This window comes from Penicillium mononematosum (assembly GCF_028829835.1).
Source record: "Penicillium mononematosum strain IBT 11891 chromosome Unknown utg000003l:1.0-8172316.0:1.0-8177699.0, whole genome shotgun sequence".
NCBI lineage: Eukaryota > Fungi > Ascomycota > Eurotiomycetes > Eurotiales > Aspergillaceae > Penicillium > Penicillium mononematosum.
In genome coordinates, this window is record NW_026643273.1 from 5846125 (window position 1) to 5870232 (window position 24108).

The 24108-nt window shown below is 47.9% G+C and overlaps 8 protein-coding genes across 8 annotated transcripts; 3 read left to right on the forward strand and 5 right to left on the reverse strand.

Moving 5' to 3' along the window:
* Nucleotides 1-1949: 1949 nt before the first annotated feature.
* On the forward strand, nt 1950-3549 carry N7519_007237 (BAR and SH3 domain-containing protein; the record flags this gene model as incomplete). The annotated part of the gene is made up of 4 exons (XM_057294013.1): nt 1950-2063; nt 2124-2441; nt 2550-2618; nt 2677-3549. The coding sequence occupies 4 exons, from the start codon at nt 1950-1952 to the stop codon at nt 3547-3549; spliced, it is 1374 nt and encodes a 457-aa protein (XP_057148824.1).
* Nucleotides 3550-4490: 941 nt separating this feature from the next.
* Nucleotides 4491-4880, forward strand: N7519_007238 (uncharacterized protein; the record flags this gene model as incomplete). The annotated part of the gene is made up of 1 exon (XM_057294014.1): nt 4491-4880. One exon carries the CDS (start codon nt 4491-4493, stop codon nt 4878-4880), a length of 390 nt encoding a protein of 129 aa, XP_057148825.1.
* A 380-nt stretch (nt 4881-5260) lies between these two features.
* Nucleotides 5261-7017, reverse strand: N7519_007239 (cytochrome P450; the record flags this gene model as incomplete). The annotated part of the gene is made up of 5 exons (XM_057294015.1): nt 5261-5456; nt 5490-5656; nt 5739-5858; nt 5906-6202; nt 6253-7017. The coding sequence occupies 5 exons, from the start codon at nt 7015-7017 to the stop codon at nt 5261-5263; spliced, it is 1545 nt and encodes a 514-aa protein (XP_057148826.1).
* An 835-nt stretch (nt 7018-7852) lies between these two features.
* On the reverse strand, nt 7853-8823 carry N7519_007240 (uncharacterized protein; the record flags this gene model as incomplete). The annotated part of the gene is made up of 2 exons (XM_057294016.1): nt 7853-8717; nt 8774-8823. 2 exons carry the CDS (start codon nt 8821-8823, stop codon nt 7853-7855), a joined length of 915 nt encoding a protein of 304 aa, XP_057148827.1.
* A 4025-nt stretch (nt 8824-12848) lies between these two features.
* On the forward strand, nt 12849-20145 carry ags3 (alpha-1,3-glucan synthase Ags3; the record flags this gene model as incomplete). Its single annotated transcript, XM_057294017.1, has 4 exons — nt 12849-13196; nt 13243-13418; nt 13472-20038; nt 20097-20145. The coding sequence occupies 4 exons, from the start codon at nt 12849-12851 to the stop codon at nt 20143-20145; spliced, it is 7140 nt and encodes a 2379-aa protein (XP_057148828.1).
* Nucleotides 20146-20742: 597 nt separating this feature from the next.
* Nucleotides 20743-21170, reverse strand: N7519_007242 (uncharacterized protein; the record flags this gene model as incomplete). Its single annotated transcript, XM_057294018.1, has 2 exons — nt 20743-20947; nt 21064-21170. 2 exons carry the CDS (start codon nt 21168-21170, stop codon nt 20743-20745), a joined length of 312 nt encoding a protein of 103 aa, XP_057148829.1.
* Nucleotides 21171-21431: 261 nt separating this feature from the next.
* Nucleotides 21432-22241, reverse strand: N7519_007243 (uncharacterized protein; the record flags this gene model as incomplete). The annotated part of the gene is made up of 1 exon (XM_057294019.1): nt 21432-22241. The coding sequence occupies one exon, from the start codon at nt 22239-22241 to the stop codon at nt 21432-21434; it is 810 nt and encodes a 269-aa protein (XP_057148830.1).
* Nucleotides 22242-22581: 340 nt separating this feature from the next.
* N7519_007244 (Serine/threonine-protein kinase HT1) lies at nt 22582-23406 on the reverse strand (the record flags this gene model as incomplete). The annotated part of the gene is made up of 1 exon (XM_057294020.1): nt 22582-23406. The coding sequence occupies one exon, from the start codon at nt 23404-23406 to the stop codon at nt 22582-22584; it is 825 nt and encodes a 274-aa protein (XP_057148831.1).
* Nucleotides 23407-24108: the final 702 nt, after the last annotated feature.

Consider the following 24108-nt stretch of genomic DNA (forward strand, 5'->3'; position numbering starts at 1 on the left):
GGGTGCCGCATGAAATTTATGCTGCGTCTGCTTGTCCGAAACCAAACATCCAGACCGAGAATCACCCCTGACGACCTCATTGACATGAATGAAAATGTGATAGAAACAAAGATACCCATTTGACATTGATGTACTTTCAAGCCGGACGGAAGACATCAATTCCAAGGTCCATTCTCCTACTCTCCTCGAGCATTTAGTTCGACTGGATCCAATCCCGATTTGTCGTTTCTCTGTGGATCCTCTAGAAATGTGTGGAGGTTGGCCAACTCATGCTCCACCCCATATTCCGGATCGGCCTCATCCATCGGTAGATGTGTATCTTGACCAGATCCCCAGACCAGTCTTTAACGCAGATATGCTCCTTGAACAGACAGGTATATTTCTGCGGCGAACAGGCGGGTGCTATATTGGTTTCTTTGTACGGATCATGGTGTGTATGCAATCAGACTGTGCTGGTGGTTTGCTGATGCGGATGACCTTGGGGAAAGACCTCTAACCCCGCCGTCCGCACCCTATCGGAAAGACCCAGGTCTGGCGGAAGTCTCGAGAAATCCACGGGAGTGGTCGCCCACTAAAGAGACACCGCTGTCGGAATTGAAACTTGCAAACTTATGGGGCAGATAGCAAATTTTGCTCCCACGGTTGTCATCACCCAAGCAATGTTGACTGAAATTTGTTCACCAAGTTCATGATATCACTCTATTGGTCTGAAGTACTTCATACCCAGCCCGAGTTATACAAGATCTCTCCGTCGGTGGATTGGACTAGTCTGTCATGAGGTCATCATCCGATCTATTTGAGACAGAGTCGTTTGAACACAGTATCTCCCTTTTGCTTTTTCTTTCCTTTGTTTTTATTATTACCCCTTTTGGGGGGGGGGCTGTTCTTTATTCTTTCGTATCAGTTCCTAGGAGTACCTTGCTGGCATGTGTGACCTTCTTCCACCGGCGCCTTATCTCCAAGTGTCTTCGAGAGACCCAGCACCGGGATTTCAGCAGTGCCTGGGAGGTCCTCATCATTCGATTGTTTGACCCAGTCTGTCTCTCGAGCAACTGGGCAATTGGCTTGGGCTCACTGAATACACGCAGAAGTCTCTCCTGCGCCAGACGGTGTTCCATAAGATAGCTGGTAAAAACGGGGGCTAAACCCAAACGGGGGCAAGTGTGACGGCGCCATACTCGGAATGGAATGGAGCCATTTCTGGCGGCCCGCTCGCCGTCGTATCATAGGTATACTATCTCGGTTGAGTTATGATTGAAGGGAAAAGATAGAACAGATATCTACAAGTATAAAACCTTTTGAAGAGCAAGAATTGCACTATGTGGGTTCAGATCACGTGCGGATGAGATGTCGAATAGAGTTCTTATATCAGCAGGTTAAGTTCATCCATCCATGGATTTCATTATCAATTTCACCTGGGCACTGTTTACATCTTATTCTACTAGCTTCCCTTGCATATGTTATAATTTTATGGCTAGGACGCAAGCTAATGGCACTCTCAAAGTGGTATACGTATATTCTTGTCATACAGGCCCATGGACTTCGTCTTGATGTATGGGATAAGATGGCCATTACCCCTGGTTTAATATGATGTATCTAGAGTGGAGAAGGGGTCTTGGGTGATTGACCTACCTTTTTCCCGAAAGGTCAATACCAATGGAGGGGCCGTGACGCGAGAGCCGCATGAAAGGCTGAAACACTGGGGCCGCCCCGGGGCGAGTTATGTGTCACGAGGGGATGGGACGTTTTCCTTCCAACCTTGGAAGGTTTCTTTCAATGCTCCTTCCCAATCAATTTCACATTTTGAGTCTGGAATTGATTAATTGATTAATATTTTGAATTAAAGTTTGTTCTTGTTTCAAGTACTCTGCCGTGTGCGATACCTCTATTATCACCCCTCTCTCCCTGTCTCGTGTTTCCCAGCTTCTGAGAGCTCCCCATCGCCCAATATGCAGAACATGTCGAGGCGCTTTGGTCGCATGACGACGAAGTCGTCTGCAGATGATAGCCAGATTGCTGTGCTTCTAAAAGATTTCGACGATGCAGATATGCTCTTGGGCAAGGTAATCTTACCCCGATGACGCGCGTCCCGTCGCATTTCCTAATACGTGTTATTTAATCAGATCGTGGAATCCACCCAAGCCTGGCGTGATGCTTGGATCTCTATCGCAACTTACCAGAGTCGCCTCGTCGAGGAGTTCGACGGACTCTATGGTCCTATCATTGGCTCCTCAGAAACCCCCTCCAACCACAAAGCTGTGGATACAGACCCCGTCAGATTAGCGCGGACAAACCGACTGCGGAAGGAATATGATGAGCTACGTACCGATCTCTTGGAGGAACTCGGTGCCGTCGATACTCGCATGTCCCAGCCGGCTGCGCGGGCTAAGGAATCACTTGCGCCGATGAAAAAGACGATCAAAAAGCGAAATGACAAGAAGGTACACAATGAAAAATGAGAGTCTTTGGTGGATTGGTTGTCGCTAATATTCCAATTCCTAGACCGACTTTGAAATCTCCCAAGGCGTGTTGATAGCCTCATGAAAAAGCCAAAGCGCAGTGATCGCGAAAATGTGAGCCTAGCCAAAGCGGAGGCAGAACTTGCCAATACGAAAGAGGTACAAATTCCAACGCCCAACGTTATATGATTCCAAGAAAAAACTAATCGCCATCCAGGCTTACCAAGCTGCCGACCATGATCTACGACAGCGACTCCCAACATTGGTCGCTCTCATATTCTCCCTGACGCCATACATTCTCGAAGCACAGGTCGAGATCCAAAACCGCATGCTTGCGCACTATTACACAGTGCTTCATACCTATTGTGAAGAAGAAGGATTTCCCTCCCCGCCACCAGCCATGGAACAAGTTGTCCAAGACTGGGAGTTTGCCTTCAAACCCGTGCAAGCCGAAATAGAAAGCTTCGGTTCCCTGACCCAAGGCAAGGCCATGCGTCGAGCCGCCACCGACCAAGATAACAAGAAACGCCCATCAAATGGAAGTCGCGTTCCCAGCACTGCCTCGTCGGTCTCACTCCCAGCTTCTTTCCGCCGGGGATCGCAAACTCCAGGATCGTCGAGCCAGACTCCCTGTGTATCAGAATACCCTCCATCTCCGCCCCTGTCAACAATTAGTCGCAAGAGCAGCGCAATTCCTGTTGGAAACGCCGCAGGATCCCAGCCCCTCTCAACGGGCGGCGACTACTTCGACCCACCTCGTCCGGCATTCATGCCGACTCCACAAGCCACTCCCATTTCATCAGGAGTGGTGAGATCACCCGCCGGTCCAAACATAGACTCTTTCCAGGCCAAGGTATCACCCTTGACTGCCGCCATAGGGAAGAAAAAGCCCCCGCCACCACCGCCGGCAGCTTCCCGTCCAGTGTTTGTCACGGCGCTGTACGATTTTGATGGTCAGGGAAACGGTGATCTGAGTTTCCGAGAAGGGGACCGCATTCGCGTCGTGCAAAAGACTAATAGCACAGACGATTGGTGGGAAGGTGAGTTGAGAGGGCAGAAGGGACCGTTCCCTGCCAACTATGTTGAGTAATGGGCGGTATTGGAAGCTTTGGAGAGGCCTCGGCTTATCCAACATGCATTAAAATGACGCATCGGGATTTCTTTGATGGATCAACCATTACGCCGGTATCCAAGTACACGATTAATGAACTCTTTTGTCTTCCTGATTATTTTACTTTGTCGTTATGGATACACCTTTGGGATTGTTCTCTCTTTCTTCGTTGGGGACATTGAAACACCATGTCAAATTGACGATTCATCTTGCATAAAACCTTGGTTGTCGTATCATACTCAGCCTCATTTACGCATAAAATACCTAATTTTGTCGAGTCACACATGTCTGCATGCTGGATACTTTCTATCCGAGCGAAATCAGACAAGTCTGGGCTGCGATGTTGTATCTGGAGTTTAGGCCTATTAAAAGCATCTCACCGCAAAGATCAAGCTTGCATTTCTCAAGATGCTACCTATGTCTAGTTTGGATTGATCGACACCATCAGAGAAATATCATTGCTCTTTTGGAGGAGCTAAACACCAGACCAACGTTCATTTACAATGCCAAATTCCTTGAAGGTATAGCGTTCATCGACAACTGTGAAGGCTTTGTTCTTTGGCTCTTTGATCCCGAACCGAAAGGAGTGAAAAGGCCTCGAGCCTTTGTCCATTATACACTATATGTAGGTATTGGGTTGGGTGTCATTGAACCTAGTCAAAGGATCGATAAAGGGCATTGTAACAACCTTGGGGTGATGTGGAGGTCTTTGTTCTCAACTATGTCAAAGACGGCCTCCCGATATAACTGCCCATTGTTTCCTGCTTCATACTTAAATAACCTCGGAATCACTCGTCTAGCCCCTACAATCAGCCGGAAAGGCAGTTCCTTTCTCACAGGTTCATCAAAAGCAAATGAACCCCCCAACACCCCCAACAGCTGAACATATCTAGGTCGAAGCTACCATAACCCTCGAAGCCATGAATGCATCAAGTCGGGTCGCTTTGAAGCGAACTCGTACCATCTTCCTCTCGGACGGCCAGCCTCACTACGAGAACCTCAGCAGCATTCCCGAACTGTGGTGGGTGTCGGTGAAGCTTACCGCCGAGGACCGCCTCTCTTCCGATGAAGAATTGATGGATCTTGTGGCTGACCGTTGCCGTGCTGGTGACTGCGCGGTCACCAACTATGATGCCTTGCACCACAAGCAGGAGCTTTGTATCTCGTTCCCGGTTATGAACTGTGACAAGGACCTTGCTACGCGAGGTTGGATGATTATCGTTGCAGGACTTGCTGAGCACTACCAGATGGAGATTGCCGCCGGACGCCTTACGGTTGATCGGGATTATGTTTTTGGGCCTAGGGTCTAAATGTGGAGTGGTAGGCTTTGAGGAGGTCTTGGTCCTATTCAGTTAGTTTTTGTCATATTTTTGGAACTATTTCCTATTATAACTCATTGAAGCCGAGTAATGCATCTTATAGTCTTTCTTCCGTGTCATATTCATTTATCCCATCCATTCCTCTATAAAATAAAGCATAACCAGGTAGATAAATTAAAGGAGAGAACTTATTGTGGGAAACACAGAAATTGCGCAATTCTAGATGCCCGGGGGTAAAATAGTAGGGGTTGGATGTGACAATCAATTTGAACCGAGATGATATAAAAACTGAAACATAATCAAGACATAGAACAGATTGGAATCTATATCAAGAAGCGAACAGATGGACGATCCACATGATTGTGAACATTCTAGTTGAATTCTTTGACGACCTTAACATTGATCAAATTGAGCCCCGGAACTGTCTGTCCATTGAAGCAGTCTCGAACAATGTGAATGTTCTTCTCATCAGTGTCGTGAAGCTCCAATTGGAATCTGCGTATCAAGGTGCCTATAATTGCGTACATCCACGAGTAGGTCATGCTAATGTATATAAGCGCCATTGGTCTGGAACTGGTAAAGAAACTAGAAACTGCTTACCTTTGGCCCATGCAGCTTGAATTTCCCTTCGCAAATGGAACGAGGTATCTATCCAGTACACGGACTTCCTCAGCTGGGCCCATCCAGCGTTCTGGCATGAATTTCATTGGGTTGGTATAGATATCGGGGCTTCGTAGAATGGAATGGGTGGTCATGCCGACAGGCGTCTACATCGATGTATTAATAAATATTAATAAAGCAAGGGGATTGTGGGAAAAAATAGAGGAAATATAAACTAGGAAGATATACCCCGGGTGGAATGGTCCATTTTCCGTACTGTAAAGCTTCCTCTGGTGCACTACGAGGAAGTCTTGTTGTCACAACCGCAGAAAGTCGTAGACCTTCTTTCAACACAGCAGACTTGTGCACCTATTGTTAGTACAATCTGCAAGGACATGATAGGGCTACTGCCTTACCAGATAAGGGAGATTCTTCAACTTAGTCCAGTCCGCATCGGCCACAACGGGGAAAGCTTCATCTAACTCGGCTTTGAGTTTTTGGTATGGTTCTGGATTCCAGAGGAGATGGAACAGGGTTATCGCCATTACCTGGGACGGTGCATCCGACCCAGCAATTAACAGAAACTTCAGTTCATCCGTCATGCGCTCGAGTTCTTTTTCAGTGCCAGGTACTTTCTCGTTGGAGAGAATAGTCGATACCATCGATTCCCCGTCTGGTTTGTCGTACACAGCCTTCACATGTTGACTAATTTCCTAACACCTAGTCAGTATATTGCAGTGTAAGAGAAGGACCACACACATACTGTTTGGAGTTTATAAATCCAATGAAAGGGGGGCAATATCCAGGCGGTAGCCTTGGGAAAAATGTGCAATAGGCCGAATAGTGACGGGACATGCCTGACAAGAAGCAGTACCTCAAAGAGGCTGTTAACAGTCTTCTTCCATTCATCTGTTACCTCTGCTCTGTCCAAGTATCCATAGCAATTCTCGCGGCCAAGCACATACGCGGACAGCACATCTGCGGCGAAAGAAACTAAGATAGAGTGCAAGTCGAGAAACTCCCCTGTGCCAACCCTTCTGGACAGGTGGTTACAAACCAGATCCGCCTTTTCCTGGATGAGAGGCTGGAGGTTTGTAACCGATTGTGTTGAAAGGAATGGGCCTAGTAATTTCCTCCGCTCACGATGAAGACCATGTGGCGCAGTCTCGAAGGCTGATAGGGGCAATCCCGTTTGAGTAAACGAAGGCAATCTGTCTCTTTTATTTAATGGCCCACCATAGAGGGTATCGTAATAGCTGGGGTCTTTGATATGCAGCTCGTGAGGATTGATGCGGAGGATAGGGCCGTATTTGTCATGTAAACGGTTAAGTTCAAACATGAACTGGCCGTCTCTAATAACGTCGAAATAGAACTCGTAGAGACTGGTTGCTGCTGCCAAGCGTGGACCTGGAAATTTGGCAAGTGGAGAGAAGTATACGCGGTAAATAACCTGCGTGCCTTTATGCGCAAATAGTATGCCTAGTAGCACGAGCAGGTACTCGGATATGCCAAATGTGAGAGGCACCATCTTTCGCGTCGATTATTGAAATGTTGAGGTGCGAACTTGGGAAACTGGAAGAAGGAAAGAAGAGGCCGACTGATTCTGAACATATATATATATATATTATTCCAACCGTATGGTATTAGTCCCGAGGGGGGAGGGACCCTGTATGCAAAGAACACATTATGTGCCACATATGTCACAGCATAGTCAAATTGGGGTCTGTCCACAGATTGGACGATGCAATCTTCGCTGACAAGATGTTTTGGATTCTAAAAACGCCATATCGTGCGTCCACTACAATCGGCCATGCGCCTCACCTTTCTGGGAGTGACATATCTGGTTTCGAAGCAATGGATGGTGTGTAACCTTTGCATCCTGTCCACAAGCGGAAATATGCAAACTCGCCATGAGTAATGTGTAACCGCATAACACCTCCGATATGATTTTGTACATATGTAGCTTACCATGACACGCTATCTAATTTAATCCTCCGTGCAACTTGTGCTGTTGATCTTCCGCTCAAAGTGCCAGCACGAAGCCGACCACTGGCCCAGTGAACTGTATCCTAAGGTCTCTACCAATTGGTAACATTGTTTTTATTAATGTTGAAGAAGACAGCGAAGTGAATAGAATGTAGGTATACCATTATGATCTGGCTTGTATATCGTACTCATTCATGTTGGTAGTTTCTTTGTAGGCTACATGTTATATATCTGCTAGTTAAATTAATACAAATGAGTCAAGTATATGAGAGCCGTGTAGTTAACCAAAAAATAAGACCGGATAGAAATAGTATCGTACACAGTCTTCGAATCCACAGTAGGAAGCAACTAAAATCAACGCAAGCACACGGATATTACTAGATCTTCGACCTCTCTTTCTCTTTCCGCAATTGGGACTTGAAAGCCTCCTCCTCTAGCATGGGCCTCCATTTAGCCGGCGCAGTTAGCACCTCCCTTGTTGACTGATTAGTCCATTTCTGGTGGACTCGCAGTTCGTCTTTCTGCCACCTCTGCACAGACTGGCCAACCCATGCCCCAATAAGAGAAGCACTTCTAGTCACATCCTCCATCGGAACCGTATGACCACAGTGTGACAGAACTGTTTTCTTAACTTGGGAATGTGTCACTCCGCCGCTTCCCCCAATTCCTGCACCTGTCCTCTCGAGAATTTGAGCTTGATCCTCTGGTGTTGATACCTGGCTCTCCTCGCCAAACAAATAGAAAACTGATGGTCGGATATGCTCTAGCATGAGGAACGCAACACGTACCTCGCTTCGATAAAAGGGCGTAGATAGGTGGGGAGGGTCGATAATATCGGGGTACATAAGAGGGTCATGCGGAGGCGCTTCGGTGGAGTCTGCTAGTGCTGAAGTAGTGTGCCCCATGAAGTTTGGTCGAAGGTAGAGCATAGACTCTTGATAGATTGAGCTGGTCAAAGTGACTGGTCCGTCAATGGGTTTGGTTTCTCCATCTGTCTGTGGGGAAACGGCCTTTTGTAGACTGCGGTATCCATGCTCATTCCACCGCTTCAGGACACGAGAATCCCATCGTGCGTATGACTTGGTGGATGATTTAAGGGCTTCGGATTTAGATGGCCAGGTGTCCCGTCTCTTAAGTGTGAGGAACGCATATAATTTTAAGGGCAAGTTTGTTGGTAGAATGGCTGGTTCAATGAGGACCAGGGAAGTGAACAGGCGGGGATGCACCAGCGATAAGAGAGCTCTAGTGTTTGCAATGTCAGCATTAGATACTCTGCCCTGTCGCTTCAAGTAGCATACAGCTGCGTCGCACCCATACTATGCCCTACTCCAATAATGGGCCTCGGCATCTCGTGACGAAACAGATTGATCATGTGTAGAATATCACGAGGATGGTCAAACACGGACGCTGAACTTGTTAGTCGTGAGATTCAAATGTATAACAAGATACACTCACGGTCATCACCGAGCATTCTCTCATTTACAACACCGCTGGCACCTAGATTCGCTATATCTGCAATCCATATCGATCCAATCCGAAACCCTTGTTGTTGACTTTGAACTAGAATTTCTTCCCATAACGGCTCATAGAGTTCCTATAATTATAATTAACCGATAAGATTCATGATTCAAGTAATGGATTATTTGCCTTTGGAAGCCCGAGGCCATGCGCCCCAATGATGGTTACATCGCCTGGCCGAGGACTTGGGTTGTCAATAGGGGTATACTTTTTCACCACAATTTTTAGAGCAGCATCTTGAGAAACTGTCGCAGTGGGATATTCCCGAATATATTGCGCGTCAATCACATGCTCTGTTATTTTGAACTTGGCGGGTGAACTGTCTGCCATGGCGTACAAACTTTTGAGACTTGTATGCTAGGTCACGAATCTCTACCACTTTAAATATGTACCACACATGGATACAGACCCTTCAAGTGAAGCTTATGCAACCCCCCGAAACTCCAGTGTTAATCCTAGGTGATGTTGAACAAACCGTGGTGGACTCTAATGCAGTCCTATTGTTGGCTTCGCCACATCCGCCTCGAATGCTCCATTTTATCAAACGAATCGAGCATGAAGGTTGGTGATACAATATTTCCTAGAAGACGAGGTTGCTCAAGGTTAATTAAACAAAATATTATTAAGTGAAACCTTGCCCATCTTTTCCTCTAAGGTCAGATCAATAGATTAACCACACCTTTATAAAGCCACATACATTAGTCATGCATTATGGACAATTTTTGTTGTATAAGTTGGCGTGGTCGGACCTACCTAATTACTGTTCCTACGTCAAACCCAACGCTCTTGTGAAACGTGCAGTCTTCCCTTTCAGGAACGCTCTACTCGGCCCAGCAAGACCAACCTCAATGGAAGTTGGGCTGTATTGGGCCGATATTTGCTAATATTGATCACCGAGTTTCAGTAGTTTCATACCATGACATACTTACGCTTTGTACTAGTGAGAGAAGGGTCAGCTTGTACAACCTCTATTCGATTAATGCAGCAACTACCCTAACGGACCCTATACTCAAGTTCAGCATGAGCGTTTGTGCCTCCAGGTCGGCTTAGATACATTCAGTCACTGTCACTTTGATTCTGAAAGCAACCTTACAGGCCCGTTTCTCACCAAATAAATTGACGCTAACTGTATTGGGAGGTACAAATGCAAAAATCAGCTATTGCGTGGCCTCCCTTACAATCTCTAAATGTGTGTAGAATGGGCCGACTGAAGAACTGACAACAACAAGTTTGTTAGGGTCCCCGTTGTAAAGACGTCGACACCCGAGATATAAGGCATTCAATATGAATCTTTGTAAAGACAGGTCGTTGTGGAACCACCCGATTTAAAATAGCCAGCGAACCGAACAATGGGAGAAAATCTTGGATAGCCCAACTCTGCTTATAGATCAATGCCTAGGGAGCAGAGCAATGAGATCGAAGTGTCAAGTAACGGTGGCGAATCCAAATGATGATGAAAATCCGCCTAGCAGTGGTCGGTAGTACGATAGGATAGCGGCTACATAGATATAATTGGGATTTCGAGTGCTAATAGAAGTGTAAAGAGCGCCTTAACAACACCACATGTAAGCATTATTGTATATAGAAGTTTAACCATTCTCTTGCCTTAACTTTCCATGGTTTGAAGCATAGGTACCTATATACATACGTAGGTACCTGCCCAGGAACTCGTGGACCTTGGAACCTTTAAGGAACCTCCCAAGTTTGGCAGCAATTAAAAATTCATCTACACTATATATAGGTCTTAGTATGTCTATATTCTCCCTAACTATTTTGGGGATACACTAATCTGATGGTTAAGAAAATTCAGGTTATGACTGTGGTGTTTATGTACATTTTATGTGCAATTATTAATACTTACAATTCGCCATGTGAAAATTTGCTATCCGGTGTCAACGCTTGGTTGGCTTCACTGTGAGCAGAGATCCACCAACGTAAATCGGTGCCCCACCGATAGTGAAACTAGTCCCAATCAGATGATGTCGGTGGAGCCTCGTATACAATATATATCGTTATGTTGGTTGGCTTGCCCCGATTATCCCCATTATAGGCTCCAATGTGGCATATAAGACATTTGCGTACTTCGTACAATATATGACGATATCTGGAACTAGGCTAAATCATATATGCCCTAGCGCGTTTCTGATGTGTCGTGAGTGTATCACAAGAGTGAAGCGAACTTTGATCCACTCTGATTGGGGCGTGCGAATCGAGACAAGCAATAAATATCGTGGGTCGCTTGGCCCAATCATTGCTTGATCACCTTGGCTATATTTAGTAAGACTACGAGGTTGGTACATTTAAGCTAACCTTACCGGTACATTATTCTGTATCGGGTTATCGTGTATCATGTAGATGTAGGTAGAACGTTTCGTTCGTTTGATATCGCCATATAGACTAACATTCAAAACAAGCTCCAGACATACCGTTCGAATACGATTGAGAATACTACTAGGACGTTGACGCCAAGCATATGGTGCGACTTCTAGGCCGCGCACGGCAAGCTTGTACTGCCTAGGCGCGGCAGAAAAAAAAAAACCTCATGCTGGCCAAATAAGATCATCAGTTATTCTGTACGGTTCCCCAGCCTCGTCATTAAAGTACTGGTACATAATCACTGGGAATAGGAGACTTTCCCAATTGTAACTAGAAGGGTGACGGCATTGTTAGGTACATATGTGCGGATTCGCTCGCTTCTATCTAAGACACGGGAAGTCAGATTTGTGTACATGGGAACAAGCAAGTAAATCGGTGAAGCAGGGTTGGGGGATAGTCAATTGAGGAGTCTACTCCATCAAACAGGGAATTTGGAGTTCTTATTTTCACCCTGATTCACCTCGAGACATTGTATAGTGGTCTGAAACTGACGGAAGATGTGACGTCGAAGGCGGGTGGGCCCAAAAAAAAAAGTCCACCGACAGACCAACTTTGACCAACTTTTACCGAAATAGTAGAAAATATCAGGGTAAAACAGGATGTCTAAAACAGTTCGGGTTTATTGTGTACCTTCAATTTTTTTATAGAAATAGTAGAGATAGTTGTTTCAACTAATGGTCTCCTTAATATCTAATCCCCCACACGTTTTTGAGTGTAGAGTAGAACAACTAGTTACCTAGGACTACAATTTTCGAATAATTAAGAACATAAGCCTCGAGGATTATCGGTTGCATTGCATGATGCAGTTAGTGAAAATAAGAGAAATATGGTGCTTTGACCTAGGACATATCTCATCGCAAATGCGTGTCGCCATACAGCGTACATATGTAGCAGCCACACCGCTGTGATTTGACAATGCAGCGTATCGCTAAGGACTGCACTTTGCATACTCCGCACCTTTGTACCTACCTATGTACCTACCTAGGTATGTTATGTACCTTGGTAAAATGCCCATTTAGTAAGCCCAGGAGTTTTCCAACTGGAATACGCCGTGCAACGGAAGCCAAGTTCAAGTGCTTAGGTGGATGCACTAGTATCATGACAACCCAAGGCCGCTTGCTAACAATTACTCTGTAGTGAATGACTCAAATCCTTCGGATGAATCTGAGACACGGGCCCGAAAAGCATGCAGCGGCAAAAAGCAGTGGATAGATAAAATCTGGCCGGGTGGGCTACGTGGGTCAGCCTATGTATAGACCATCCATTCGGCCCGATAAGGATTTGTTCTCCATAAAAATGTATTCTGGAAAATCTTAGAAATCAGTAATCAGTAAAATGCGAAAGGCCTGTTTCAGTTGATTTTTTTCTTTGTTCTTTCATCTCACTCTCGCTATCTCTCAAAGACTCATTTCATTCGTTCTTTGAGTCGCGCATTTTTCCGGCAGCAGGTTCCTGCTGATAACAGTATCATCTACGGAAATGCAGCGCTCAGCTTTCCTCATACTGTCGTTTTTGAGCGTTTTTGGCTTTTCTTGGCCCTACGATGAATCACTCGCTAAATACAATCTAAATGAGAACAAATCCGCCGAAGGCCCAATCGATTATTGGGGATCATGGCCGGACCATGAGTATCATCCGTCACCGGATAACTGGCGCCTCCCTACATATACGATCTTCTTGGATCGTATAGCCAATGGCGACCCCACAAATGATGATATCAACGGCACCGCATTTGAGCATGTGATCAATTCTAATCAGATGCGCCACGGCGGTGACTTGGACGGCCTGGTAGATACGCTGGACTATATTCAGGGAATGGGATTCAAGGTTAGTTGACCCAGCTTCATAATGAGTCTATCGCTAACCTCAAAAGGTCATCTACTTTGCCGGAACTTACTTGATGAACTTGCCCTGGGCCTACGATGGGTACTCGCCGGTCGATACCACTCTCCTCGACATGCATTATGGAACACTGGATGACTGGAGGCGGACGATCGACGAGATTCACAAACGGGACATGTATGTGTTGATGGATAACACACTATCAACGTAAGTCGATGCTTCAGATCTTCGGGTATTCGTAAGCTGATCTTGAAGCACAGAATGAGCAACCTGATCGGATTCAAAGGCCATCTGAACAGTTCCGCCGACTTCAAAGCTTCAGAATATGAAGTCCAATGGGTTACCGACAGAGAATATGTGGATTTCAAATTCGGTAACGAGTATAACGAGACTTGCAACTATCCCAAGTTCTGGCATGAGACCGGATACCCATTAACGAACGAGGGGGTTGAAGATCTAAAAGGTTGCTATAACAGCGATTTTGATCAATATGGAGAGCTAGAGGCGTTCGGAAACTTCCCAGACTGGCAGCGACAACTTACGAAGTTTGCCTCCGTGCAGGATCGCCTACGTGAATGGCACAAGCCGGTCCGCGATGTGCTCATTCAACATTCCTGCCTTCAAATCGCGAGTCTGGATATCGACGGTTTCCGGTTTGATAAGTCTGTGCAAGCGACCCTCGAGCCCCTAAGTGAAATGATTGCCAGCTACCGTGAATGTGCAAAGAAACTTGGCAAGGAAAATTTCTTCCTTCCCGGCGAGATCACGTCCGGTGATACCTTTGGCGCTCTCTACCTCGGCCGCGGCCGCCAGCCGGATCAGCGTGCGGCCAATGCAGGCGCGGGTATCAAGCTTACGAATAACTCGGAGTCGGCTTTCCTGAGAGACGATGGGCTTCAAGCTTTAGATGCCTCCGCATTTCATTATACCATCTACCGTTCGATGACCCGTTTCCTGGGTATGGACGGTAACTTGGTTGCCGGCTTTGACTTGGCTACCGACTTCATCGAAGCCTGGAATCAGATGCTGGTAACCAACGATTTCCTCAATGCATTCACAGGAGAAGTGGACCCCAGGCATATGTATGGTGTATCGAACCAGGATAACTTCCGCTGGCCAGCTGTCCAGAATGGCACAGATAAATACCTCCTAGGTTTGTACATCATCTCGCTGGAGCTTCCTGGAATCCCTCTTGTCTTATGGGGAGAAGAGCAGGACATGTACGTGTTCGACGCTACTGCATCCAACTATATGTTCGGCCGGCAGCCCATGACCTACCAGACCGCGTGGTGGACACAGGGCTGCTTCAACTTGAACACCTCAAAGTTCTATGACTTCCCCATCGAAAGGGGACGCGAGGGTTGCAATGATATCACTGTCACGTACGATCAGCGGAATCCCGCCCATCCACTGCGCAACATCATGAAGCGCATGTTCGAGATTCGAGCCCATTACCCAGTCGCCCAGGATGGTCTGTTCCTCAAAACGATCTCTCAACTCACAAAAGACGTCTTCCTTCCTGGTTCTGATACCACCCCCACGGTCACTGGCCTTTGGTCTGTCTTGCGGAGCTATTTCCCTGAAGTACAAACAAACGAAATCCTGGCCAACGAAACTCTGTGGCTTGTGTATCAAAATGGGAACGAAACCGAGACATACGGGGGCAACTGCAGCGATAAGAATTCGTCCTTGTTGGCTCCATTTGACTCAGGGACAAAACTGAGGAACCTCTTCTATCCCTACGATGAGCTCACTTTAGAAGATGGCCCAGCCAACTCCGAGAACTCCTACGGATGCGTCCGTAAAATGGAGCTGCTTCCATGGGAATACCGTGCCTATGTCAAGACCACCCACTTCGTTGAGCCCGGCCCCACCGTCACGGATTTCTTCCCTGGACATGATGCTCGGTTGATATCTACAGAAGACAGCGGTGAAACCATGTCCGTTCGGCTGGGATATTCCACCGAAATGGACTGTGACAGCATCACAAAGGCAGTGTCCTTGAATTCTAAAACAGAGAAAAACATCACTGCCGAGCTTGATACGTCTAGTGTCAACTGCGCCAAAATCCCTCCCAGGACCTCGAGCCATAACTACATCGGAGAAGTCCCGACTGTTTGGACATGGTCTGCAAGCCTGAAAAATGTCCACCATGGAATCCACCAACTGACGGTCAAAAATGTTTCCTCTTCTGGGGTTTACACCAATTCGACCGACAAGTTCTTGCTCCGCCTCGGTGCTCATGACAACCCCCTGATTTCTCCACTTGCCAATTACTCTACCACCCTAGTCCACAAGTCCAACGACGACTTTTACATTCAGCACAGAGCTGCCGGTGCAGACATGTTCCGATACTCGTCTGACTTTGGCCGGAGCTGGAACAACTGGACGACCTATTTAGGTGGCAACACGACTGTTACCATCCCACCTTTCACTGGCCCGGACTCCCGGAAGTGGGAGGGAACTCATATCCGGGTCCAGTACTTTTCAAGGCTCACTGGAAGCAGTGATTACATCCAGGAGGGTGATTATGAGAGCGATACAGTTCGAAGATTCCCGCACCTGTGGTTTAACGGCCCGTACAATCAATACGGCTACGATTCGGGAATAGACAGCAAGATGAAATTTGATTCCAAAACGTCTCGCTGGAGCTACGACTTCGTTTACGAATGGCCAGCCGTGGGCCAGCTAAATGTTTGGGGAGCGGACAGTGAGGGCGCCCCTGATACTACCGAGGTTTACGGTGATGTCGGCAACTCGTCTTCAGTTCAAAAGCTTCCTCCGTCCTATCTCTCATCAAACGTGATCAACATCACCAGTCCACCGCCATTCCCTCATCTTGGATGGACAATCTCGCTCAACGATGCGAATCTGCGATACCAAATGATCCCCGTCGGATCTGGATGGGCCCAGTTGGTCCTCTTTATCCTTCTCTGGGTTATCCCAATCCTTATGGGTTGTGCTGGTGTCTTCATCTTCATCTCGAACTTCTACCGTGTCAAACTCAACAAGAATGGCAATGTCACCAAGGCCGATAAGTCCTCGGTACTACTTTGGCGCAGACTCAAAGGAACTTTTGCCAAAGACGATGATGTCGAGGAGATCGATATGGCAGAAAAGTCGGTGCCTACAAACATGGCCCTGGCAGGAGCGAGCGACCAGCGACGCACTGTATTGATTGCCACTATGGAGTACGATATTCAAGACTGGAAGGTCAAGGTCAAGATCGGTGGTTTAGGAGTAATGGCTCAGCTCATGTCACAGAACCTGAAGCACCAGAATCTCATCTGGGTGGTGCCGTGTGTCGGTGATATCGATTACCCTGAGGATACGCCTGCTGAACCTTTCGTGGTGACGATCCTGGACCATCCCTATTCAGTGCAGGTCCAGTATCACGTCGTGGATAATATCACCTACGTCCTCCTTGATGCTCCTGTTTTCCGGCAGCAGACTAAGGCAGAGCCCTATCCTCCACGTATGGATGACCTTGACAGCGCGATTTACTATTCGGCCTGGAATCAGTGTATCGCCGAGGTAATGAAGCGAACCCCCTCCATCGATCTCTATCACATCAACGATTTCCATGGCTGCGTGGCACCACTCTACCTGCTCCCGTCGCGAACTATCCCGGTTTGTCTTTCATTGCACAATGCCGAGTTCCAAGGTCTTTGGGCTTTGAGGACCTCACAGGAGAAGAAAGAAGTCTGTTCTGTCTTCAATCTTCCTGTTGACATAGCGACCAAATATTGTCAGTTCGGCAACGTTTTCAACCTCCTTCATACCGGAGCTAGCTATTTGCGATTCCATCAACGCGGCTTCGGTGCGGTTGGTGTGTCTGAGAAATATGGAAAGCGCTCATGGGCCCGTTATCCAATCTTTTGGAGTCTTGGCAAGATTGGCAGTCTCCCCAATCCAGATCCCTCCGATACAGGCGCCCTGAAGAAAGACCCCGACGTTCAAGTTTCCATTCAGTCTACTAGCGAGCTGACCAATGACAAAATCCAAGCACAGAAATGGGCCGGTTTGAACGAGGACCCCAACGCTGACTTACTGGTGTTCGTGGGAAGATGGTCGAAGCAGAAGGGAGTCGACTTGATTGCGGATGTTATGCCGGCTGTCTTGTCTGCTAGACCTAATGTGCAGCTAATCTGTATTGGCCCTATCATTGATCTGTACGGTAGGCTGGCTGCTATCAAACTACAGCGCATCATGGAAATGTTCCCAGGCCGTGTCTTCTCCAAGCCAGAGTTTACAGTCCTTCCCCCCTTCGTGTTCTCTGGTGCCGACTTCGCCCTGATCCCGTCTCGCGACGAACCCTTCGGATTGATTGCCGTTGAGTTTGGTCGGAAGGGTGCACTTGGAATCGGTTCCCGCATCGGTGGTCTAGGCCAGATGCCTGGTTGGTGGTACACTGTGGAATCCGACTCAGCCCGCCATCTCTTGCACCAGCTGAGAACAGCCATAAAGTCTGCTTTGGAATCGACGCCAGAGACCCGAGAGGAGATGCGTGCAAACTCTGCCAAGCAGCGATTCCCCGTTCTTGAGTGGGTTCAGAAGCTCGAAGTCTTGCAACGGACATCTATCCACATCCATCACCAGAAGAATCAACTCACCGTTGCAGGCTCAGCTCGGGAATCTCAGATCTTCTGGGAAACACCAGGTTTGCGGGACTCCGCAATGACTTCCCGCCCTTCGTCAGCGATGGGGGCTTTGGATACGCCAGGCAGAACATCACAGCCCTTGCAGCCTTCCCTTCTACAGCTACAGGCAGTCGAAGCCCAAGAAATGCAGGTAGCCGAAAACAACAGAGGTAGCACGTTGGGTCGCAACCTATCGCTCGGTCGACGATCTGGGCCAGGACATGGCAGAAAGCGTCTCGTCAAGAAGTCACTCCGCGAAAGTCAGATGCTCGAGCCCGTTGACGGCGATACCACTGATGCCGATGATGAGGGCACTGCCACACCACAGGAGAACCTTATTACCCAGGAAGAAGCTATGGCAGCGGTCAATTTCCCTCTCCAGGATCTTGCCTCCCACCCTAGAAACAGCAGCCATTCCCGTGGTGTGTCTAGCTCGTCGGCCTCGGAGTCATCGCGTTTCATCTCAAGGGACTCCTCTCCAGTGAGGGCACCTGGTGGCCTTTCCGATCCAGCTGCACCCTTCGCTCAGTCCCGGAATATTTCTGTCCTCTCATTGCCTTCTGTTGTTAATGACCATGACCAACCCGATTTCCATCTGCAAAAGGTCGACCCGACCTTTACAGACAGCATGGGCCATTTCACCCGGCACTTCGAACAGCTGCTCACCAACCTCAACAAGAAGAACTCAATTTCAGATCATTGTATTGAGCTTTATCTCATGAAGTCCGAGCGAAAGTTCTTTTACATGTACAACGATGCGCAGTTGAAGAAGCAGCCCAAAGAACGTCCCGCGACCGGAGCTGGCTTGGACCGTGCTGTCGAGAACACACCCTACAGCCTTGTCACAGAAGGTCCCGAAGACTCGGATTCGAACAACAACGATGAAATCGATTTGTGGCTCGCTCGTCTGGGATACAAGAGACCCATTGCCGTCCAGCGCTTTATGAGATGGCGCGTCGGAAACTGGCCTGTTTATGCTCTATTCTTGGGTCTCGGACAGATTATCGCAACCAACTCTGCGCAGATCACCCTGTTGGCTGGCCAGATTGGTGAGACTGCAGTCAAGCTCTACGTTATTGCGGCAATCTACTGCGTCTCTTCCATCGCCTGGTGGTTCCTCTTCTACCGCTTCCCGTCTGTGATAGTCCTCACTCTCCCCTGGTTCATATATTCCATGGCATTCATCACCATCGGCGTCTCTCCGTTCGCACTCTCGGAGCTCGGTCAAGCGTGGGCTCAGAATGTCGCTGCGGGTATCTATGCCGCAGCATCTTCCAGTGGTTCCTTATTCTTTGCTCTCAACTTTGGTGACCAAGGTGCCGTTCCTGTGAAGGATTGGATGTTCCGTGCAAGTCTTATCCAGGGTATCTCGCAGCTCTACACTGTTGCCCTGTGGTACTGGAGTTCCAGGGTCACAGCCGCGGAAGTTGGAGGTGTTTCCACAGTTGCCTTGAATTCCTGGAAACTCACCGCTGTGGTGATGCCCATTGCCGCAGTTTGCTTCATTATCGGTGTTCTCCTCGCCCTCGGCTTGCCGAAATACTATCGCCAAGCACCCGGAAAGATCCTCTTCTTCTACACCTCCCTCTTCCGTCGCCGAATTGTCCTCTGGTTCTTCTTCATGGTCATCGTCCAGAACTGGTTCCTTTCCGCGGCATTCGGTCGAAACTGGTCATTCCTCTGGTCCTCCCAACACACCAAGCCATGGGAAGTTGCTCTCCTGGTCGTCTTCTTCTTCATTGTCCTCTGGGTCGCTGTGATGCTACTCTTCCGCTTCTTGTCCAAGGAGCACAGCTGGATTTTACCCGTCTTCGGCCTGAGTATCGGTGCACCACGATGGGCGCAAACTTGGTGGGGAACATCTAATATCGGCTACTATCTTCCATGGGCTGGAGGTATGACTTCCGGAGCTATCGCATCCCGGTGTCTCTGGCTCTGGCTCGGCGTTCTCGACGAGATTCAGCAAGTCGGTTTGGGAATGATTCTCCTACAGACTTTGACAAGAGTACACGTCGTCTTTGTCCTGCTGGCTGCGCAGTCTATTGGATCTATCGCCACAATTTGTGCTCGTGGATTCGCACCAAACAAGGTCGGTCCAGGAGACATTTCCCCCGCTGTTGGATCGTCCCTGGACGCAGTTGCCAATGCGTGGTTCTGGATTGCTCTCTTCTTCCAGCTTCTCGCTAGGTCAGTTATCACCCCGATCCTCTCTCATTTTATGGCGTCGTACTAACTGTGATTGTAGCTTTGGCTTCCTTCTCTTTTATCGCAGTGAACAGCTCAATCGGCCCTAGATCAATCACCATGTGTGTTTTGACTTAATAATTCAGTAAAATCTGGGGGTTGGTATAGATGGAAAGGAGTTGGAATTGATCTTTTGTCTTGTTAATAAAGCGTTATTTATACTCTAATACATATATGGACTATTGGGTGCAGTGAAATATTTTGCGAATAAACCACATTTACAATAGACACGAATAGTCTGGTTATGCATCAATCTCGTGTCCTTTTAGGTACATTCCCAAGGTTGTTCGCTTCGATTAGCCGAGGCAGTCACAAAGTTCACTTCAAAACTCATGATTAGATGTTTTGCAATACTGAGGGCAGAATTGCTGTTTGTTTCTTACTTCACTGCCTGTCGAGCCATCCTCTGCACCATCACATATCTTTGATGCACCCATGCTTCATCGGCCAAACCGTCGCTGATTCACCCGCAATACACCCGGTACCCCTCAGGTGAATCGTAATCGATGCAGTCAAATAACAACCTCATCTCGTCCCCAGTTCCCATCATCACCCAGAGATCCCAATGGGTAACACCCATGTCCTACACCTCACCCACCCGGGGATAGTGTCATACTGATCCACAATCGGAAATGCTTCGAGGGCCTTCACATATCGTAATTCTTCCTCAAAATACCCTGGCCCTTGATTTTCAGGGTCGATATCCCTTTGAGCACCTGTAGGGTTTCTTCATAGATGATAATGCACATTCGAAATTTGTTCCAATTATCATGTCTGTCTTGGGCATCCACCCAGGCTTCGAAATGAGCACGAATTGCCTCGAGGGACGTCCCGTTGAATTGCGTGGGATCACTATGATAGTTGACGGATATTACGGATATTTGGCCCAGATTTCATTGACATCGTGGTGTTTAGGATTCTGATTGGCGTCTTGGAAAAATGATTGCTGGATGCGGGCATCAATTTACCTAATAGCACCTGGGAATACAGCATCGGATTCAGCAGAGTAGGTAGTGCGATAAATGACATATCCCCAGTCCGTGAGACTGTAAAGTCTATTTCGGAGCTCGTCCATGTTTGTGAATGGCTGAGAGGAAGGTCTTTCACCGATTATATATTTTAGATCCGACCTGGTGGTTTGGCGAAGGCAGAAGTTCCTAGCTCCGGCATGTCAAAAGGTGTTGATGCCCAGGTCAACCAGAGCTAACCGAGTTTGCCAAGGCAGTGAATTCATAGAGTAGGTGGCCAGTGAATTCTCTCTGTCTGTCCTTATTTTTGCTTTTGCTTTTGGCTGCCCATCGAATAATGTTTGGTGGTGGGGTCAAGAGCAAAATCATTAATGAACAGCCGCATAAATCTCCAACGCATCATGCAGCCTTCCAAAAACACCACCATGCCAATCTCGAACCAACTCCCACTCCTCAGCAGGCAAAGTCTTGCTCGCCATCCTCAACCAAGCCCCAACAATAAGATCCGCGTAATTAGCTCGATCCCCAAGTAAAAACGGCCCGTTGCCACCAAAAAGCTTCGCCAGCCCACCCAACATCTCTCGGAAGGACCCAAGAAGCTTCTCACGCTGTTCCCCTGTTACAGCCAAATCCTCCCAACAGCTCACACCAGCCCGTCGAACAAATTCAGCCTTTGCCTCCTCGGCAGTCGCAGGATCAAACGGTAGCCCGTAGGCCATGAGTCCGACGTGCGTGGTGAAAGCAGCATCGACATTCACATTGAAGCGCGCATACTGGGGGTATTCACTGCCATCGCACTCAGACAATGGAATTAAAATCGCAGCGTCTGGACTGAAGGCGTAGTCCAGGGACTGGGGCGGGAATAAATCGTTTCCGGCTGGGTATTGCTTTTGCAGGTAGACGGCTATGTCGAAGGAGTCGCCGAGTATGCGGGATGTTGTGGGGTCCACTAGGATGGGGAGTGTGTGGAAGTCTGTGCCATCGGCAAATTTGCGGCACGCAGGGATGTTGAGGCTCTTTCGGACACTGGATACATCGGGCAGTTGGACCCAATTGGTTGAGTAGGGGAGTGATTTGAAGTTCAGGGCTAGACGAGTTTTCCATGGGTTTACGGCGCTATTGTACTTTTCGGCTGGGGGCCCCATGGCAATGTCGTAAAAAGCAAGCTTGGTGTCCATGGTGAGGAATTAATTGGGCTGTTCTTTGTTGGGTCTGTGGTTTCCAGCGTAGATGTCTCCCAAGTAGGTATATTGATGCAAGTTGACTAGATGTGGGAAGTGGGGATGTGGCACGAATGATGAATGCACGTGACCTCGTTTGTCCATACCCGCGGAGTAGATATCGTCTTTGCTTCCTTTTCTTTTGTTCGTAGTGTCGTTGATAGCATAGTTATATGTCTCTCTTTCCTTGCTTCAGAATATTGATAGTAGTTGTGGAGATATGGCGTGATTGTCGCCGCTAGCGCGGCCATCAGTTAAGAAATTGGCTCAACTAACGATACCAACACTTACATTTAAACTATAAAAAGATGCCTTTCGGCAATAAAGGTTGCTCGTTCAGAGACCCGGGCGCTGGCGAATGTAAAGCGACTGAATCCAATGCCCGTAGTAGGCTACGAGCGTTCCGAAATCCTCCGTCAATCCAGCAGTCTTCAATGATTGAGCCAAGCCAAACGTCTTCAGTGCTGGGAAGAAGCTCTCTCCGCGGCCAGGTTGCTCGACCATCAGTTGGAAGGTTGTCTTTGAAGAGATCGATTTCGCATTTCTCGCCAGTCACAACTTCATAGATAACTGCCCCGAGAAAGCCCAGGTCTATCCGAGTCGTGTATCCGTTATCATCGACAGTATCCATATCGACATCCAAGGGTAGAAGAGATGCTTCGGAGAAATCGCAAAATTTGATTGTCATATCTGAATCGAGAAGGAAGTTTCGACTAGCAATATTTGCCACAAGCACACGTTGATCGTGAATATACTGGAGCGTGCGAGCCATTTCACGAAACCACGAGAGTTGGAGCCGTTGAGGGGGCCGGTTGGTTCCCAAGTACTTACGAAGATCTCCATTTGCCATATAAGCAAGTTGGGTAGCTTCTTTTGAGAAACCAAGGCACTTGACAATACCGTCGCATTGGGGATTTAATAATTGAAAACGACGATAGAGATCTTGTTCACGTTGGATAACTTCAACGTTCATCTCAACCTGTACATCCGAGCTCCAAAAATATCTCAGAGGGGTCTTCACAGCCAGACCGTCGCGTAGCACCACAACCGCTGAAGATCCGGATCCAAGGACTTGCTCCAGAGGGATGGAATCTCCGGAGAGATCTAAAAATGGAGAAGCCATAGTTTGTTGTTGGGGATGGAACGAACGTGGGATTAACTACAGAAACTTGGAAGGGAATAAGGGGTCGGTCGGCCCGGCCCGGGGCCCCAGGGTCAGCCCACCTGCTTATATCATCCACTCGTCGCACCTGCCAGGTACCTACCTAGGTAAGTAGATATCTGGGCACCCAAAATAACCTGGAATATCTTGGGCTCGGAAGATTTTATTTAATCCTGTTACTGTTCAAGTACTCTCGGCTACCTCATGACCCAAAGCCCGATTGAAAGAGCGTGAGTGTCAAGAACTTCGCAACCTTGCCGGCAGAGTTCCGGGTTCAATCCGCTCTTTCGATAATACGGTTTTATATTCTGATGAATAGAAACTATCAACTCATCAGTTGAGATCGGATCTTTCCATGCTAATGGGCTCCTATAGCGCCTAAATCCTCCCTGGTAGGTAGCCAGCGACTTCAGCTTTCCGTCTCTGATGATAATGATAATATCGAATATTGAATGTACGGACCGGAGATCGTCGAGTTTATAAGGGTCACTCTTATGGTGTTAGATCAGCGATCTTATTCCCGGGCCTTCTGCCTATACGCAAGGCCTGCTCGGATTCTCGAGGCAGTGACATACCATCTGAATGAGGGAGCTTGAGCTCCACGGGCCATCGCCAAGCCTAGGAGCGCGCTGATTGCCGTTGGGAATGTGTGTATGTTCTGGC